The 18557-nt window shown below is 39.4% G+C and overlaps 1 protein-coding gene across 1 annotated transcript in view; it reads right to left on the minus strand.

Annotated features, from left to right (window-relative positions):
* LOC145202733 (protein Wnt-3a-like) overlaps positions 1 to 18557 on the minus strand; it is a 31074-nt gene that overhangs the window by 4702 nt on the left and 7815 nt on the right. Inside the window, exons 2-5 of the mRNA XM_080075780.1 lie at positions 14470 to 14600; positions 8592 to 8762; positions 7643 to 7716; positions 190 to 296 (exon numbers count right to left, since the gene is read on the minus strand). Of these exons, the coding sequence (XP_079931906.1) occupies positions 190 to 296; positions 7643 to 7716; positions 8592 to 8762; positions 14470 to 14552 (435 nt within the window). The 5' untranslated portion in view covers positions 14553 to 14600. The remainder of the gene's footprint in view (positions 1 to 189; positions 297 to 7642; positions 7717 to 8591; positions 8763 to 14469; positions 14601 to 18557) is intronic.

Genomic DNA, 18557 nt, shown 5'->3' on the forward strand with positions numbered 1-18557 from the left:
CAACGGCGTATTAAATATCCTTTAGGAGGCTTCTATTTCAATAAGGAAAAAAATAAATTCTATGGTGATGTGTTTTTACTTTTAAGATTTATCAAAAAAGTGGCATCAAATAGTCGCTCATAGTCTATAAAGTTAAAATGGCTTTGTGTAAACTGATGTACATTAGATACAAATCGGTACATAACTTACCGCAGTGCAAACTGAAGTTGGTAAAAGACCCTTAGTACAGGTTTTCGTGAGTTCATAGGAGACTGCAGCGGCAAGAATTGCTTGAATGTAAGCTTGTTCTCTGCCCTCTGAAAAAAAATAAAGAGATTCGGATAACAGTTGTGACAATCAGTGTATATACGACGGTTTTAACTTGTAGAAGGCAAAAGAATGTTTAATTGTCATTAGTTCGAAACCCTAGCTTATCTGATTGTAATCATATGGCTGTTGATCTTTTGAGGGACTTATTCGTTATCGAAGAACACTTAAATAGCAATACACCATTTTATAACGAGTTATACAACTGCACTCTAGTCTCCAGGTGGCGCCCAAGAACACATATCATGGAAGACGAAATACGAAACGCAAAAATGAAAACATCCCAATATGCATAAAATCTTAGCAGCAAACTTTTGTATTTTTCTATTTTTAAGGTAAATGTGTTTTCTTTCCATTAGAAACATAAAAGTGTTCAAACCAATTTTTACGGTGAAGGTTTTTATCCTGGAACAAAACGATGAAAATATGTCTCCAAACAAATGGAGTTATGCAACAAGTATAATTGGCACCAGCCAAGTGTTACGACCATATTTAAAAATTAGGGGGTTTTAATTTCGCCAATGTAACAAAGTACATTGACAATGTACATTGCTTGTCAGAAAATTTTGGATCAACTTGCACAAGTGCTCAAAATGTTGTCGTAAACGGTGCATGCGATTTTGAATGGAAACCAACGGCCATCCTTTGGCCTTTCCAGCAAATGCGCACGCACTGTTAAGCCTCCAGCTAACACTCGAAAATAACATCGAGTCCAGGTGTCCTGGCACGCCGAGACTTCCCTTCCTACGACCCGTGTCGCGTGCCAAAGCTGCCCGTGGAACTCAGGCGGAAGGATTATGAAGGTGTGGAAACATAGCTGTTGGTTACAAGCCCGACAACAAACCTGCGCCAAGAGACGGAATGCTAGGCGGTGCCTGTTTTGGGTTTGGTTTGGTTTTGGCAAACTTTTTTGCTATCGGAGAAAAGCATGGGTTCGAAGAAAACCGATTAGTTTTCCGTTTGCATACCAAAATTTGCAAGTTTTTTTATGCAATGCTACTTCTGAGCTATATGCAAACTAAACAGTTTAAGGCTTGAACATTTTCAATGCTCAGAAAAATCTATGTTGCGCATAAACCAAAGAGTGGACATTTAATGTTGCTTACTATGATCCTCGACATACTCGGAGAGCTTGTAGATGTGGCGGGAGATATGAAAATAACGTGTAAATCGAGCAATGTCACGTATGTAATTATTCCACACTGTTTCAGAACTGTGAACTCTGGATATACCACATTTGGCGGGTTTTAGTTCAAGGATTTTAACGATACAATTTCTTGGAGAAAAGTTGTTACACTTTATTGCACAAAATCACACTTGCGTTCTGGTAAAAGAGTTGTTGTTTTTTCGCTGAACTTCCGTGGGGTTCTATCAACAGACTCCTCCTGGTCCAAGACACACGACACCCGCTAATGACATTGTGTCTTTCGTCAAGGTCACAACCTCAAGCGGGGCGGTCAAGCAGCGGCGGCAGGTCGGTCAGCTCACGTTGGGAGGTTCGATAATGACCGCAAAGGGTTTTTGACCGGACCTAAAGCGTTCCCATACAAAATTCCGGCTTCAAAAACCGGATCTCCTCGATTGTGGTGTAATTTTTACTCTCAGCGAATCTGACACCGAGTAACCCCGCGATAACGTCGGGTCGCAAGTGACCCCATACGCAGAGGTCACCAAAGGCTGTCTCAATATCATAAGAGAAAGCGCTCATGGGGTTAATGATTTTACGGGGGTCTTGGTACCATACCCGGTGGGGCCTTATCCCCCCAATCCATCGCCTCTGATTATGACACCTGTTTAGGGGGTCACGGTGAGTAAGCAAAGGGTGGGTAGATTGGGGCGGCGTTCCAGGCGTTGCTGTCTGTCACCGACGCGCCAAAGAGGCCAGATCGGCAGATAGATAAGATTCTGCCGCATCGTATTGATCAAAGACGAGAAAGGCAAACCCAAAGTCTAAATCTGGTTTCGGCAGCTTCCAACGCATGAACACTGAGAATTGGGGAAGACGTTCGCGTGCGCAATATTTTGGGGTAAATCAGCGTCGACACTTGCAATGGAATCTCGTGTGTCAATGTTGGATTTTGACTGTTTACCACAGCTACACCCTGAGAGCTTCTGTTCCTGTTTTACAAACTGACGGAAGATGCTATGTACTCAACTGCATTTTTTCGCCCAAGCTTTCTTCTATTGATACATCGCGTAATTCTAAATTAGGTATCAGATTTTTTCGATGTAGTAAGATTTGTAATCACATTCCACTGCTGGTAATTGTTGCCTAATACCATGGGAATGCTTCGCGGGGCAAAACAGATGGTAGTTTGACCACATTTTATCTGCAAACAACATTAGACCTGTTGTGCTAATTTTGATGAAGTGCCATAGCCAAAACACAACAACGGAAACCAGCAAATATGGGGCGAGATTGGTTAAAAATGCAGACTTGTGACAGATTGGCACGCTTCACCTTTGACCCCGCCGTCCCGCGTGTCAAACCAAGACGCATTTCAGGAATTTAATCCACGACTTACTGTGCAGGGGTCACCGATTCAATACAACGAGGTTTCCTCTAAAGCACTCGACGGGTATTTGTGTTTTTTTGACATTTCTGTTGGAAGCAAGTTAATGAATTGGGAGTGGAGGTATCCGGACGGCAACAGTTTGCATCACGTAGCCTACTTAACCTCTAAAGAGAAACTGCCATCCTAACTCGACATGATGAATCTAATAATCAAATTACAACCACTTGGTTTCCAATTGTGTTTTTTAATTTGCATTGCGGGTGTAGAAATGTTTTTTCTTGGTTAAACAGATAAGGTCATCGTATAACTTTCAACTTTAAAACAGAACTAAAATTAATGACGTATTGCCTCGAAAAACTTTAAAATTTGCAAATGGCTAGATCAGGGGTGGCCAACCGGTCAAAGACAAAGAGCCACATTTTTTAAATTGGGTTACCACAAAGAGTCACGTTATACTCACACACACAATTTCCCTCGTACAGACCACGATCCAGTCATTTTCAACAATAAAGGGTTTGCACTATCTGACACACACGAACACTCAATTCAACGAATCGCATAAACAAAAACGTGCGATGAGCTCATGTCTGGTTTGGTACAAAAATATTTTTTCTCTGCCATTTTGAAGGCTAACTTAATAGAAATTGTTTGCTCAAAAGATCGTCCCTGATGAGAAACTTTGCGGTATTTCCGTCTAACGCGCATGCGTCCCACGCTTAGGCGTGGAATTTTACAAAAATGCAGGGTGCAGAAACTAAGTTCAATGCGACGTCACTAATGCATGCAACAGAAACAATCGCTCAATTCAGACCCAAGACCAGGAGACAAACTGCCTATAAAATATAACGTTGGTCATCACACGAAAAACAATGGATTAAAAGTTTTAATTTAGAACATTATTTATTTTGGAACACGGTGTTGCAAATATTGCTGCTGCTTTGTGTCTCATTCGCATTGTACGCAACAATGAGAAATCATTCATTGTTCAACAATTGGATATTTGTCGTCATAATCAGGCCATTTGGCAGGTTGCAGTTTCAAGGCAAGGGGTGTGGCTATGGCGATAGTAATTTTGTTCAAAAACAAAATTGTAATAGGTTTACTTTACATTTAACGAGTTTGTTCCAGATCGCCACAAACTAATCAAAAATTGACGGTGGCCCCAAACTTCGACAACAACGTAAGAGCCACATAAAACCAGGCAAAGAGCCGCATGCGGCTCGCGAGCCGCGGGTTGGCCACCCCTGGGCTAGATGTTTGTTGCATTTACGGGTACCACAGAACAGAGCATAAGGGGAACGTGGTCTCAATTTGGCCTTACGTCGGTTAACAAATGGCAGGCTTAAAGTGGAATAACAGTTACTAAAACTTTGTTTAAATTTTGAATTCAATTCGTCACATAATTTGACAACAATTACGTGTACACGGTCTAAAATGCAGAAGAAATTTCCCATTTAGCTGTGCACTATTGCACTACAGCCTTATCCCTCGACACCCTTGGTAGTTAAGAAAAAAAGAAATCACTGCTTCAAATTACAGGTCAAAAATATTCAGATTGTCTACGTGAGAAACAGTATGCCCCCAAAACGTGCGCAGTCATTCTTTGCCGTTCTCATATCATAAGTTTTCCTTACAAGCAATCTGACAAACCTGTCACAGCCCGTCAAATTTCGCATGTAGGGTCAAGATGGATCTTTTATTGGGCGGGGACTGACGGGTGTAACCCATTGTGCGTCATAATGTACTGTGTGTAAACGCGACGACGTCACCAACGTCAACGTTCTAGAACAGTGCGGAGGACAATAAGCGACGGTGGGCGACAACGCACGATGTCCAAATACCGGGACACGTAAATAGGAGGGATTCTGTGTGCGTAATGTCCAAACTCTAAACCGGTTATGGATCACCTACCAGTTTTCATACGGTCTGCGCAGGGGGTTTCCCTACAAAAAAGTGATTCATAAAATTCACTGTCAGCGGTTTGTTTGGTCGCGTGAAAGCCATTGTGTGAATATAGGTATTTAACTTGGGCGGCATGATGGTAGATTTCTAGGTAGCCAAAAAGTATTTTTTGCTTGACTAATTCGTTTTGGGTATTGGGAAACGAGTAGATTTACGCAAATTGTTCAACATTTTTTCCTATCCCGTTGCCTTCGTTTTTTTTTCTGAAGCTTTTTGGTTGAACGATTGGAGTTAGATACACAAAAAAGAAATATAACAAAAAAACTGAAACACACTAACACAACTAGTTTGTCTGAGCTGTCATATCTGGACGTAACAGAACATCAATTGTTAAGTAACTAAAGCAGGACCAATTCATACATAGTACGAAAAGAAGGGACTTTGCTTGAAAAGACGAAGACCGTCATTGCATTTTGCGGCTTTTCGTTGGTATACATATACTTTTGTGGATAAAATCGAAACGAAATGGGTAATATGCGCTCAACTAGATTATATTATTCAAATTGAATTCGGTCTATAGGATTGACAAAAACGGTCCAATCGTGCGATAGTGACGTCACTATGCAACGTTTATCATAAATTTGCTATTTCGTGCGTCACGAGGGATCTTCGAGTAAGACGCGAAATAAACTATTACTTTTGTGAAGATTTGAGCAGAGGCAATTTGATATGCTAGTGAAGGAATTTATCTTTCTATTGTCGTGCCATTGACCAAAAAGTCACGCAAAAACGAAACTACCTAAAAAAGTACAACCTGTTTGACGTCAATTTGCAATTTCTTGAGATGCAACAATCACGGTGTGCAAGAGGCGCAAAATCTGTGTAGAGCAAGAAAAACTTATGCTTCCAGAAATAAATCCACCTCATTCTGGTATTTTAATGTAAATAAAAGGCAAACAAAACTTGTTCAAAAAAACAAGAAGATTTCACTTTTTTTTAAATGGAACTTTATCGCTGATAAATGTTTTGATAGGACTGTTTTAAATTTAACGCTTGAACCAAAAAATGTCCTGTCCGATTTTGTCACGCCAATTGTTTCTGAATCAATTCTCATAATCACGGCGCCCAACGTGGGAACATAATACTAAAGCAAATACTAAACAGATAATACAACACACTCGACGGGCGGAACGGGACCACCGCACCAGACAAAGTGCGCTTCATTGCCGAACCTTCAAACGAGCCTCCAAAAATTACCTGAATCCTTTAAGCCAGACTGATCCAGTAATTGGACACCACCATCAGTCTTATACGAGATTGGGATAAAAAAATTGAATTTCAGTTTGCTAGAATCCATTTAGTAATCGACGTGCTTTTGTCGGCCATGATACATTAGTTCATTGACGTCAATAAATCGTAAAGTATATCAAAGGACGCTCAATAGCTTAGAACCTAACTTTAAAAAATCTGTGCATTCTTGGTGTTGAATTCACGTGACGTGGTATGTCAAGACGTCACACATTTTGCTCAGCAACAAAAAAAATTAATACAGTCTTTTCGTCGTCAAATAATTGAACTTTGTGACAACGAAAGATACGTAAAATCGTAACATCTGATGTTGTTTTAAATTTTTCATATCTTATCGTTTTCTGTACCAACGTTTCGAATACAAAGAGTGCTGTGTTGGAGAAGCCCTGCGGTCGTATTACGTGGCATTGCATCACAGCTTAAAGAGTGGGTCAAATTTCAATTCTCGCCATTTTGGAATTTACCATATGACAGTTTGAAGCTTCGATCAAAATTTATCCCGTATCACGTTTGCTGTTTATAACAATTGACCACATTGTCTATTGATTCTAAACGCTATTTAGGATGAATAGACATTTTTTGCACCCAAAAGGAAGAAAAGAAAAGTGACGTGAAGATATATTTTCGTTCGTAAATAAAATCGAACAATCGGAAAAAAATATCTTTCCCAAAGAAAGTATGCAAGTAAGATGGCGGATTTCGTCAAAATGCTTATGATTGGCCACCAAAGGCTTTTCTTGTACTAGTGGCATGTACACAATAATCCCCCAAACGGCCAACAATATGGTATATCCGGGCAACACGTTTAGGGGTTGAAATTGAAGTACTTGCACTTCGCAGTAAAGCCAAATGTCAGACAAAACCGCACCTCGGCAGATTCTTATCACTTCACAAAACCGCTTCATGCATCTTCTCACATTCCGGTAATCCCCACAAACCACCAAGTAGGGTGGAGTGTCGAAGCCCCGCCCTCCGCTTTGGATTGGTCGCCAAACGCCCATGATTGGCGTGCGGGCGCGTCATAGCGGTAAACAGTGGCACCAGCCGTGCCCTAATAAAGCAATTAGTCTAGTGAGTGCAGCAAATTTGTGGTGCAGCCATCTCCACCCAACATGGGTTAATTACCCATCGGGGTAATTGGCGTAAAATGGGTTTGGGGGCGCTGACATTTACGGCAGGCATCTTGGGGGGCGCAAAACCGAACATGGCCATAAAATTCAACTCATTACACCCTAGAGCAGAAAACAGGAGAAAGATAATGTTAGTAAAATGTGAAACCGATTGTGAATTAATTTTAAAATTTTCGTGGGAAACTTCGCTGCAATACTACTCCAAACAACTGGCAGCAGTACAATAGGATTAACAAAATAACGCCACTTTAAATTTAAGCAGGAAAATACAGCCAAAAGTTTTACAGATAACAATACGAAACTGAAGGTCTCACAAACCGAATTGAATCAGCAGTCAACTGACACATAATAAGCCCCTGTTAAATATATTTCAACGCCCAAACACACGCAATTCGGCTTTGGGCGACTTTAAAGTACTCGCAAGTAGTTGGAATTTGATCTTACAAAAATATCTTAAACCACAACACAGAAAAGTCTTACTTGATTTGAGCAAAGGGGCGAAGGCATGTCGACGTGCTGTGCCTTCGTACGTGGAACAATTCCATCTGTTGTATCTGCACAAAAAGAAATTCAGGTCCAAAGGGAAAACTTGGTATGCATGCAGTGCCGGATTAACCATTAGGCAAAGTAGGCACGTGCCTACAGGCTAGTCAAAAATCCAGGCCACTTTTTTGATTTGGCAACACTGATAATTCTAATTTTTTAGTTGGCAACCCTGATTTTCGGGCCACTTATAAAATGTGCCTACAGGCCAGCAGACCCTTAATCCGGCACTGCATGCATGTTTATGGGATAGTTTGGTCACGCTCGGGCTTGTATAATTTCTGGGTTGAAGTCGACTCGGGGTTTCCGTTAAAGATAACACAGCAACACACAATACAAAAATAAATAAAACGAGAATAGATTAAAAAAATAATAATCCCTGGCAACGAAAAGACGAACGTTAGAAAGGAAAATTGAAACTGTGATTTGAAAATCGATTTTTATCGGTTTAACCAAAGCTAAAATTAACGGAAACTGCAGACACGAACTTCGACAGAAGTATTGGTAACTTAATAGCCAAAATGGCTTTTTTTAACGCGTGATTCCGAAATCACAGCACTAGGAAATTTTAACCGCCGGTAGGTAATTGCAATGATTTTAATTATTTTGTTTAAATTTAAATAACAAAGTCCGGCAAATCGTTTAAAAACTAGGATTTGAACTTCAAAAAAATATAATTCACATTTTTGAAGCATTTTGGTTAACCTAGGCTAAACTTAACTGGACAACGTTCAAATATCTTTCTACATACATATGAACAAAAAGTTTGACCCAGCATTTCTAGAATAAAAGAAACAAACCCGCATTAAACAGTAAAAAAATGAAATGTTTTTTTTTTATGGGACCCTGCACGATTTTTACAATTTGTTGGTGATAAATAATGTACCTGAAGCTGTACTTGCACTCCTTGATGCCCAGCTTTATACCATCGCTTATCTTGTGCATTATGGACGGATACTTAAGACAGAATTGACGTTCATTTGTCGTCAGTGGGCCTAGTGAGTTGCAGTAAGAAGTCTGGTTCTGCCGTGGGTCGTAGGTGGGGATAGAGAGCAACCTACACAGAAATCATATAGTTTATCATTGCTCCAAATATCACCAAGTTTTAACATTACGAAATTCATAGAATATATTCATGTTTTTGTTAAAACATAGTGATACGCAAGGTAAACAAACTATCAAACAATGCTACGTAACATTAGAGATAAGCCCACCAAAATTTGAACAGAAAACAGCCATTTTTATTGAGTGAGAGAACCCTTTACAATTAAACTTTTTATGCAAACCCACTAATGCAGCAACAAAGAATGTGGCACATTTCAGTTGAGACATGTTACCTCAAGCGCATCAAACGAACTTCGTACCCCGATGGCAAACTTTCCCTGAGTCGGCATTCGATCAAGCCGCGTCTCAGACATTATTATTACGTTTGGCGGTAAACAAATGGCGGTTGCTGCGATACTGGTAAGCCCACATCTTAACTCTGACTCACTAATGCGACGATAACTACGACAAAACATAACTAGAAGACTGATCTACGACAGCTTGATGACGTCATTCTGCTGACGTCATATAGTGAATATATTTGCGTAGATTACAAAGAGAGGTAACTACACAAAAAGTGTATATTGTGCTTTACTAAAATGACATTATTGTTCGATGACGTCATTCTCCTGACGTCAGAAACTTAGTACGTAGGCTGACGTCATACACTTACATTCGCCGTAGTTAAATTAATAGGCTTCTTTACGAAAGTGGAAGGACAAGAATCATTAAATCGTCGGTTGGGTTACATGAAATTATTGTTTGAAGATGTCATTCTTTTGACGTCATATGGAATGATAATTTTTGTCGTTTAATGTTCACAATATGATAAGTAATTGTGGGAACGTCTAGTAGTGAAACATTAGATTGCCAGCATGTTGGACAACTAGCTGTTGCTGAGCCCAGATGCAACGTTAACTAAGAAAGCGATAAAGCTTTTACACCATGCGCACCGCATAAATAAATGGCGAATCCGTTCTTCACTTAAATCAAACAAAATAAAATATTTTAGGTCGGAGCTTCAATTAGGCCCGAAGACACAGTGAAACCAAAATAGAACACTTCTCTGCCTGATACCAGGGTAAACATTCCGAGGGGGGTAAAATAGAGGGTGAATTCTGACGTTCTTGGGACACAGTTAATCCCCACTGACACAGGCACATTGTGACTTAAGGAAAGGGGTCAATATTTGGGAGGCCGCATCAAGGGCCCGGAGTCGGCATTTCTGTAGCACCGGATAAAGTTTATTGGTTCGGGCATTCGGCGCTACGGAAAACCGTAAAAAGCGACGCTTTCCCACATCAAAATCGCGCAACATGAAAGGACCCGACGAGGCGTCCGGGGGGCCAGACCGGGTCATGGCGGAATTAAAAGTTTATCACCAATGCTAAGTGACCGATGGAGGTTGAGATACCGTCAACGACGGAAGCCGAATCGTCAGCTGAAAGCGAGCAGCGAATCCCACCCAACCCGCGACTCTTTGATCGCGAAACTCTTTGTGACGTCAACGCAAATAGTGATTTACGCGATCACGTGACGATCAGGTGGCAGCTCCCAGCTGAGAGTTTAAGCAGTGAATTTCCGTTCAAACACATTTTACCCTATGAAATTGTTAATGTCACACTTGTTTAAAATGCTTCATTGTTTCTCGTTTCTTTTGACAACAGAGATTGGGCTGATCCAGGTGCCGTATAAAAAGATATAGCGCTCAGTCTCGTCGACCACAACTAACAGCGTTTTCAAGTTTAAACGGCAATAAAAACAAGCTGGCATTTACCAAACCGGAACAGCACCTGTCAAATCTCGTGCGTTTTGTCTTTTACATCCCACATCAATTGAAAATGACCTCACATAAAATTAAAATAATGATCATTTTTCTTTGATCGTCTCGTTAATACACATGTTAAAGCGACATGCCGTGAGGTATTAACCCTAACCTTACATAAAAACCACTTTCAAGGATTTCGCACAAATCCCAGCCATGAATTCAGTTTAACAGGACAGTTTGAAAGAGATGACCTCGGTTACAAGGGGGTTTCGAGATTTAACTACGCTAGACGTTCACCCACGCTGGGCAATAAACTAGCCACAACCAAAGCGAATATTGTGAGATAAATATGACCCGGTGAAGATATTAAAGCTTGGGTCGGCGCCAAAGTTATTTTTGTTTCGACGCCGGGGTCGTTGTGCCCAGTTTCGGGGTTAACTAAATACAGTAAAAAAAAATCCCAAACAGTTTACGAAAAATTAAACAATCCCTGTAGCATTCAACGTGAAAATAATACAGGCAAAGTTACCTTTAAAAATTAACTATATTCCTAAACGCTTCTTTGATGACCTTGTATGGTATTTAAAAAGCGTTTTACTTCCGATTTCGAAATTTGGTTTTAGGTATAGTGACATCACAAACGCATGACTATTATTTAAGTAAAAACGTCGCAATGAATAATCAAAAGCAAATTTGCACTTCAAAATCAGGGTGTGAAATTTTGATGATGGATTAAAGTCAAAAATGCGTACGACCGCCCACACGCTCACTCTGTGATGTCACAATCGAAAATGACACGGCTCTTTAGAAGTTTACTGGCCAATAGATCAATGTCAATACACTGGCAAATCTGACCAGGAGGCCATTACCCCAAGATTCCGATTCACCAACGAGGGAAAGAGTTTCGGGAATTATTTACTTTATCCCCTCTTTTACAGCCTGGATCTTCGCCAAAATGGCCAGTTGTTGTTTGGCTATAAAGTCGACCAGTAGACGATGTCTAGCATAGGCAGACGGGAAATTTACGTGGGCAAAGACAACTGGTCAACATACAGAAGCCGACGGTAGGTTTTAAATACTGTATGACGCACAAACGCGGAAAGAACAAAGAAATCAATTTTGGAATGCATCTTTTTTGTAAAACAATAACAAAGTGTTGGTTACACGACAATAAATGAGGAAAATCCAGCCATATTGCCATTGACATTTAGGTCATATTTGCTTGTTCCTTATAATCCTTAATGTAGTCTATGGCCCCATGTTCATTTTCGTAGGAAACATTTTATTAGTGTGAAATAAAATGACATTTTTATGTTCTGTGTGACAATATGAGCAGTGAAGTTGCAGAATTAGTAATGTATTTATTCTACTTTCCTAAATGACACTTTTAAACGACGATTTTTATTGAAATGTCTCGCAATGTAACCTACCAGGAGAGCCTGTATGCAAAGCGTTGCCTAACACCAGTCTTATATAAAGTATAAAATAGTTTGTCAACTTTAACCAACTCGCAAATATACGATCCTACAACGCAGTATATCATATCCCAGTCAAAATTACGATTCCAAAACTTTTCAAAAAAAAAAAAAAGACACGTAGTGCTAACCAGTGGGAGAAAAGAAAAAAATATGATGTTTGTGCAAATAAGGCGACCAGGTGCTCAGAGGCAGGTGAACCACAGGGCGTGGGCAAAAGTTAAGGAATTCGCCGAGAATTAAATAAATGGCCACCGAAGACGGACGGCGGTTTGGGATTGACCGAAAGGCGCCAAACAGGCAAAAATAAAGATTGACGGCGCCGAAGAAGGTACGAGCCCCCGTGAGCGTATTCGGTCTGGCTGCAATCGCGTGATACCCCTAAAATGTGTATCGCAAGGATGTGCAAATGGGTAATTACGATTGATGGTGGGAAAAGGAAGCATGGATCTGGGGTCCAAACCCCACACTAATGGGGTTTTAGGGGACTGATGTTGGAGGCAGGGTGTACAAGGAAATTACAACGTAGACTGCAGGGGTTAAAGAGTGTTTAAAGTTACCTGAATTTTTTGTCTGAATTTTTAGCTCCCGTGTTTCATTTACTCAAATACATCCAGGCAATGTGGCTTTCTTGACTTGTGACCAACAAGGCAAATATGCTAATGCGGCGTTCAAAAACGTGTTCGTTAGACTGTGTGGGTTAGATATATTTTTTCGTGATATTAGTTTGTTGTACTTTTTGTTTTCAAATGACTAAATGTTGTCAACTTAAAGTCAATTTTAACAAACACTCTTGGGTCAAACATAGCAAAAAAATATTATCAGAGGAATTCGGCAATTGTGGCCAGGGGTTAAAAACATAGCATTGACTGGCCTGGGGGATCAAAGTAAAAGAGGGCTTTCAAATCCAACATGTGCTTGCACACAAATATACGAAAAAGCCTTCCCTACTCCAAAGGTTACAACCTCGCCATTAAACCAACGAATTCTTGAGATTGCACTCGCACAGGTGCTACTGGTGTCGATTTAATCGTAACACAACAGAACATGTGTACACGAAAAGACATTATGGGTTTACGACGCAAAGATTTGCACAGATGTTCTTCAGTGTTGACGGAAGGTAATCGACTTTTAAGTCACCACCAAAGTTACTCCGCGATTAAACACAGCTAAAAGCGTCACGCACTTCAAGATGTATTAGGTAAAGCTACCGCTGTTCAAGTCTTGCACATCCAACTTTGAAACTAAAATGCTGCGATTTTCGAGGGTAAGGAGTAAGAGTTTTAACAATTTTCAGGTCAAACATGAATTATTTTTTATTTTGTCAGTTAAACCGATATGCAACACAAGTATTTGAGGAATTTTGTAAACAAATTTGGAAAACCCACTGGAATTTGAATTTTTGGTGGGAAAACAGTGTCATTACGTCATTATTCAAATTCCTCAGCCACATACCTTAACTATTCCACATAAAAACGCACTAAAAGTAGCATTTGGTTAAAACATAAGAACGTGACCTGTCCTTGATGTGACCGTAAATTAGGACCACTAACCCCGTCGTAAAGCAAAAATCTTGCCGATCTCAGCATCACAAACGTCTAGACAAACATAACGGCTGTCAACACCGCATACGGACGTGCCAAGAGAAGATCAGCGGCGGCTTCCAACCAATGCACTTGTTCATGCAAAGACTTTCCCATGACTAACGCATAGGTTGGACTCTGCTATTTTAACTGCTGGGTGATTTTGACGGTTGCTTTAAGACGCGTTGACAGGTCGGATTTAGTAATAAGGCTGTATAACGGTATGGGACATAAATAATTTTTAAGCCTAAAAGCTATTGAATTTTAATGAACGCTGGATAGTAACATTACCCTACAGAAACGCAGTAAACTGTCGTTAAAGATCAAAACAAGCTACAGATGTTTGTCTAGATCGGTTTTCTGCTTATTCGATTTCAATAAGCGAAACAATGTTCAGTTTCATCTAAGACGTTACCCACTTCGTACTTTGTAGAGCAGAAAAGTATCTTGTTATGGAAGTGGGCGAATTTCAAGCCAGTTATATTAATCCATTAACGCACTTGCTATTAGTACGAACAAAAAAACAGTAAGGAACCCCGGCAGCGCTGTTTTGCTTTGTACAGGAGCACCCAATTCCCCACAACACATGTTTTTATTTCTTAAACGGCAGTAGTGTGTCCACTGAGCCAAAATAAAATGTCAACCTGGTCTTTATTTATTTAAATCCTATTTTTTCAATTCAAAAAAATAATTTTAGACCAGTTTTAAAAGCCAAATATCTAGCAAAGCAGTCTCCATAAGCATATACCTTTAGTAAACCTGTTTGGTGGCATAAATTTTATCAGCGGCCGCAGGTTGTACGCCTCTGAATTGGTTAAATTGAAAAATTGAAGAAACACGTTTCTTTGACTTCAAGATTTTTAACACATAATTTCACACACACATGCTCCTTACCACCAGTTGCTTTCCGCTGACAGGACAATGCGAATGATACTTGCAATCACCCACACTGTTCGTAGAGTCTTGCTAATGTTCATCGTTAACAATAACAGTTTTCACAGCAAAAAATACCGGCAGTAGTTTGTCTGCAAAAAATGAGAACTTTAAGAGGGACCAATAACATTTAAATCACTAAAAAGGCATATATGGATGTTTTGTGCAAATTTTGGACCCTGTGACTTCTGCTGTCTTCTGTTTCGCCAATAAATCCCGGATTGTTTGGCTATTTGCAACATTTTCCAATCCACCTTTATTTCTTCACAAATATACCAGGAAAGTTTGGACAAATATAAAACTCAACCGATTTGCATAGGATAAAACCACACGAATTTGTGGACAGATCAACAAACAAAGCTTAATAAACTATTTTATTGAGTTTGCAGCAGCCAAAATGAACAAGGACCAATTTTTTACTACAAACCCAACTTCAAGATGACAACAGGCTTTAAAAAACTGACTGGCACCATTATTTACCGCCTGGTAACTGACTGTTGATTGACACGTGGAAAGGCGTGATTGGTTAGGGGTGTGAGTTGCTTTTTTGGCGAACACAACGGAATGTTTCGTGGGGCTGTTCACTACCAATTAACACCTTACTGCTCAAAAGGTCTTGGTCTGAAAAAATCGCAATTTCGTCATGATGTTGCAGATCCTGCCTCACTAAATGACTTTATATCAAGCAAAATTATTCCAACTGCGCGCACTAACGTGAAAGGAAAACCGAAATGAAAAGACACTTCGAGCTCTATAACAAAATCAATATATTTTTCAATGCAACAATTTAAAAAGATGTGTTCAATAAAAAAATAAAAAACTATACACAGTAGACAAAAGGTTATTACTTAACACTACAGCTGGTAGCATCTGCAATCACAGACTGACATTATTCAACGCAACATTTAGGTTAAATTCAAGTGGATAAGTCAAATAAAAACTTCTAAAGTTTGTACCTTGCTCCGTGCTGTACATAAATAAAGTCCTATTTTTGCATTAGGCCCAAGTAGGCCTGGTTCGCGTCCAGTAAACCATATATACCTTTGCGCGCGATTAAACAAACACCAAACATGCTTACAGCTGTTGAAAGTAATTGGATAATCCAATAAAGAAACCAAACCCCCAGCCATTTGCTTATGAACGGAAATAAAATAATAAGGATGATAATATCTCATGTTGCAATGTGGTTTTGCTGTAAATGAAGCGAATTTTAGAAACTTGCGTTTTGAACTTTTCATCTGCTCTCTATAACGGTGGTTCCCAAACTTTTTCATATTTTTTTTAAAACGGTCCCTTTGTCATTATTTCGAGGGCTCGCGGTTAGTGGTGCACCGAAGTTTCGGTTGGCCGAAACATTTCGGCCGAATACGCTGTTTTTCGATGTTTCGGTTTCGGCCCGAACTTTTTTGGAAATTAGGCCGAAACCGAACTTTTTGATTGCATGGAATTAATGCCTAAACTATCATTTTCGCCTATGCGAAACGTAATAAATTAACTAATTGTTGTGTTTATAAAATACGAGCCTCATTGTCTACAAAATATTACAAGTTTAGTAAAACTTCCGCAGTGTGAAAGTGATTTTGATTTATCATAATTCACTTCACTCGCATCAACGACGCAAGGTTCAGTTGGAAACATTCATATAAACGGGGATTTTAGGTTCGGCCTGATTCGGCAGAAATTATTCGGCCTCGTGGCCGAATATGCGGTTTCGGCCCGAACCTTTTTAGGCGGGTTCGGTGCATCACTACTCGCGGTCCTTAAGCCTAAATGTGTATTTCATACAAACGAAAGTTGATTGCGGGATTTTAGCCAGTTATGCAAAATTGCGCATAACAATCATCCAAAACAGCATGTGACATCACAAACAGGACAAAAAAAACATTACGATTGTGCGCGAACAATTGCATTTTTTGATAGTTGTCATTCAATAAAGGCCATTGTTTAGCAATGGAGACAGTCAATTCTCAATTCTACTTTGATTTAAACTTATTTAGTGGCACAAACTGACGCCAAATAAGATTATAAAATTACTTCAACCGCTTCGCGGTCTCCCCAAAATTGCCTCACGGACCCCTAAAGGACCGCGGACCCCAGTTTGGGAACCGCTGCTCTATAACGAGCCTCTCTGAATTCCATTTTGGAAAAGGGTATCGCAATTTTGAAGCCATCATTCAACGAAAAATTTCAACAGACACAAAACGTGACAAATCTTCAGTAGCGAAGTTATTAGATCCAAAAACAATAACGTTCGTGATAATACAACCCTTGTCGTTCGTTGACTGTGTACTTGCACGTTATTGTTTTTTTACCATTTCTGCAAATGATGTACATTTCGCTTCAACATTTATACAACATCTGCATGCCACATAAAATAGAAATTTAGTAATGTTACAAATAGATGAAAAAATTAAATTGTAAAATCTCTTTCATGTTTGAAGCGACGCTTTTTGTGTTTTACATTGGCACAAAATCGCCAACCGAAAAACGAATAAACCCGAATATTACTTTACTATTCATTCACTGATACTCAAATATTACACCGATACTTAAAATATTTCGTTGTAGCTCATCGTGTTTGGTGCGTATAACGTAACTATTTTGTCAAGTTTTTGAACCCAAGAGCACTAAACCTGTCAACAAAATTATGAAAAAAAGCAACTGGAAAATAGGACGTTAAAATTCATACGCGCGTTTAAATTCAGACCAATTAGGAACAGTTTATCTTTCAAAAATCGTTTCTAAACCCTCTTAGCCATAAACGAGTACATAAAGAACATAACCTACTTTTAAGTTCGGAAGTTTAGAGTTTCGCTTGTGTTGTGGTGTGGCGAGTGAAGTGGTGTTTATGAAGACAAATTTGGGATTACCAGGCGCTTGCGTGCTTAGCTCCTGTCAACGCCTATTTCCCGGAGTCAGTCAGACAGCCAAGCGCTTGCAGCCGATTCCAACACACATGAAAAGCATTCTTTTGCCCCCAACGGCGGTTATTTATCTGTTTATGCCAAATTTTGGCAAGCTTTCGTAAATTTTGTCGACAAAGTTTTTTATCTGGACCATTTTGAACTTTAACCTATATTGTGGTCGGTACGGAATGAAACGTATAACACTACTGAAAGTAACTATAAAATATATAAGTTTTAGACAAATAGGCTGGGGTGTGAACTTTGCCAAGCGCAGTTAAAACAGCAAATCATCACAGTTTTGACGTGGGTCAATAAAAACTTCATCAAACGCCGGGTAACGTTGACTTCCGTTTAATTAGGTTGATGGTATTTGTCATGGAAAGTATTCACGGACCCCACGCAACGCCAACGCATTTTTATGACGATTAAACAAAATGACTTAAAAAAGTTGCTATCACATAAAAACTCAGAATAGTTTTATTTTTCAGAAACAAATATTTAGAAACTGATAGAAAAGAATTTTAAAAAACACACTTTTTTATTAGCTTTTCGTGTGTATCTAATGTCATTGTGTTCAACGGGTTGCGCTAAAAAAACATTTTTTCAAAGAAACAAAATTATACCATTTAGTTAGAACAAACACAAAGCGAAATTTTTCAAAAAAAAAAGCAGTCAAAAAATCGCATAACTTTGACCTAAGAGAGAGACAACGAAAGAAGAGTAGCCTAATTCAAACTTAGGAGAAACGGGTTGCTTGGGGAAAACGCTTCTATCTAACTCAAGAATATCAAACATGACCTTGAATCAACTAAACCCGAAAACAGACAAGGACAAATTGGATTATGTACGTGCAGGCCCAAGAGTTCGAGAAGTCAATGCAGGGATGTTGAAAATGTTTGTCCTAATTCGTGTTAACCAGACGAAAGTAAACAAACAGTCTACCTAAGCCAGCATGATCAAACATATTAAAACCCTTTGATCTTCCAAGGGGCCATTTTGACTGGCAAGTGTGCAGAATTAATCGTGTATATATTTTTGTGCGAGAATTGCCTTCTTTAATCTCTTTTACTGTTATACTGATAGCAAATTGTGTTGAAACTACAGTTTATGCGCAAAAATTGATTACTAGAATACTTAAAATAA

Source organism: Phallusia mammillata, chromosome 7, assembly GCF_965637545.1.
Source record: "Phallusia mammillata chromosome 7, kaPhaMamm4.hap1.1, whole genome shotgun sequence".
NCBI lineage: Eukaryota > Metazoa > Chordata > Ascidiacea > Phlebobranchia > Ascidiidae > Phallusia > Phallusia mammillata.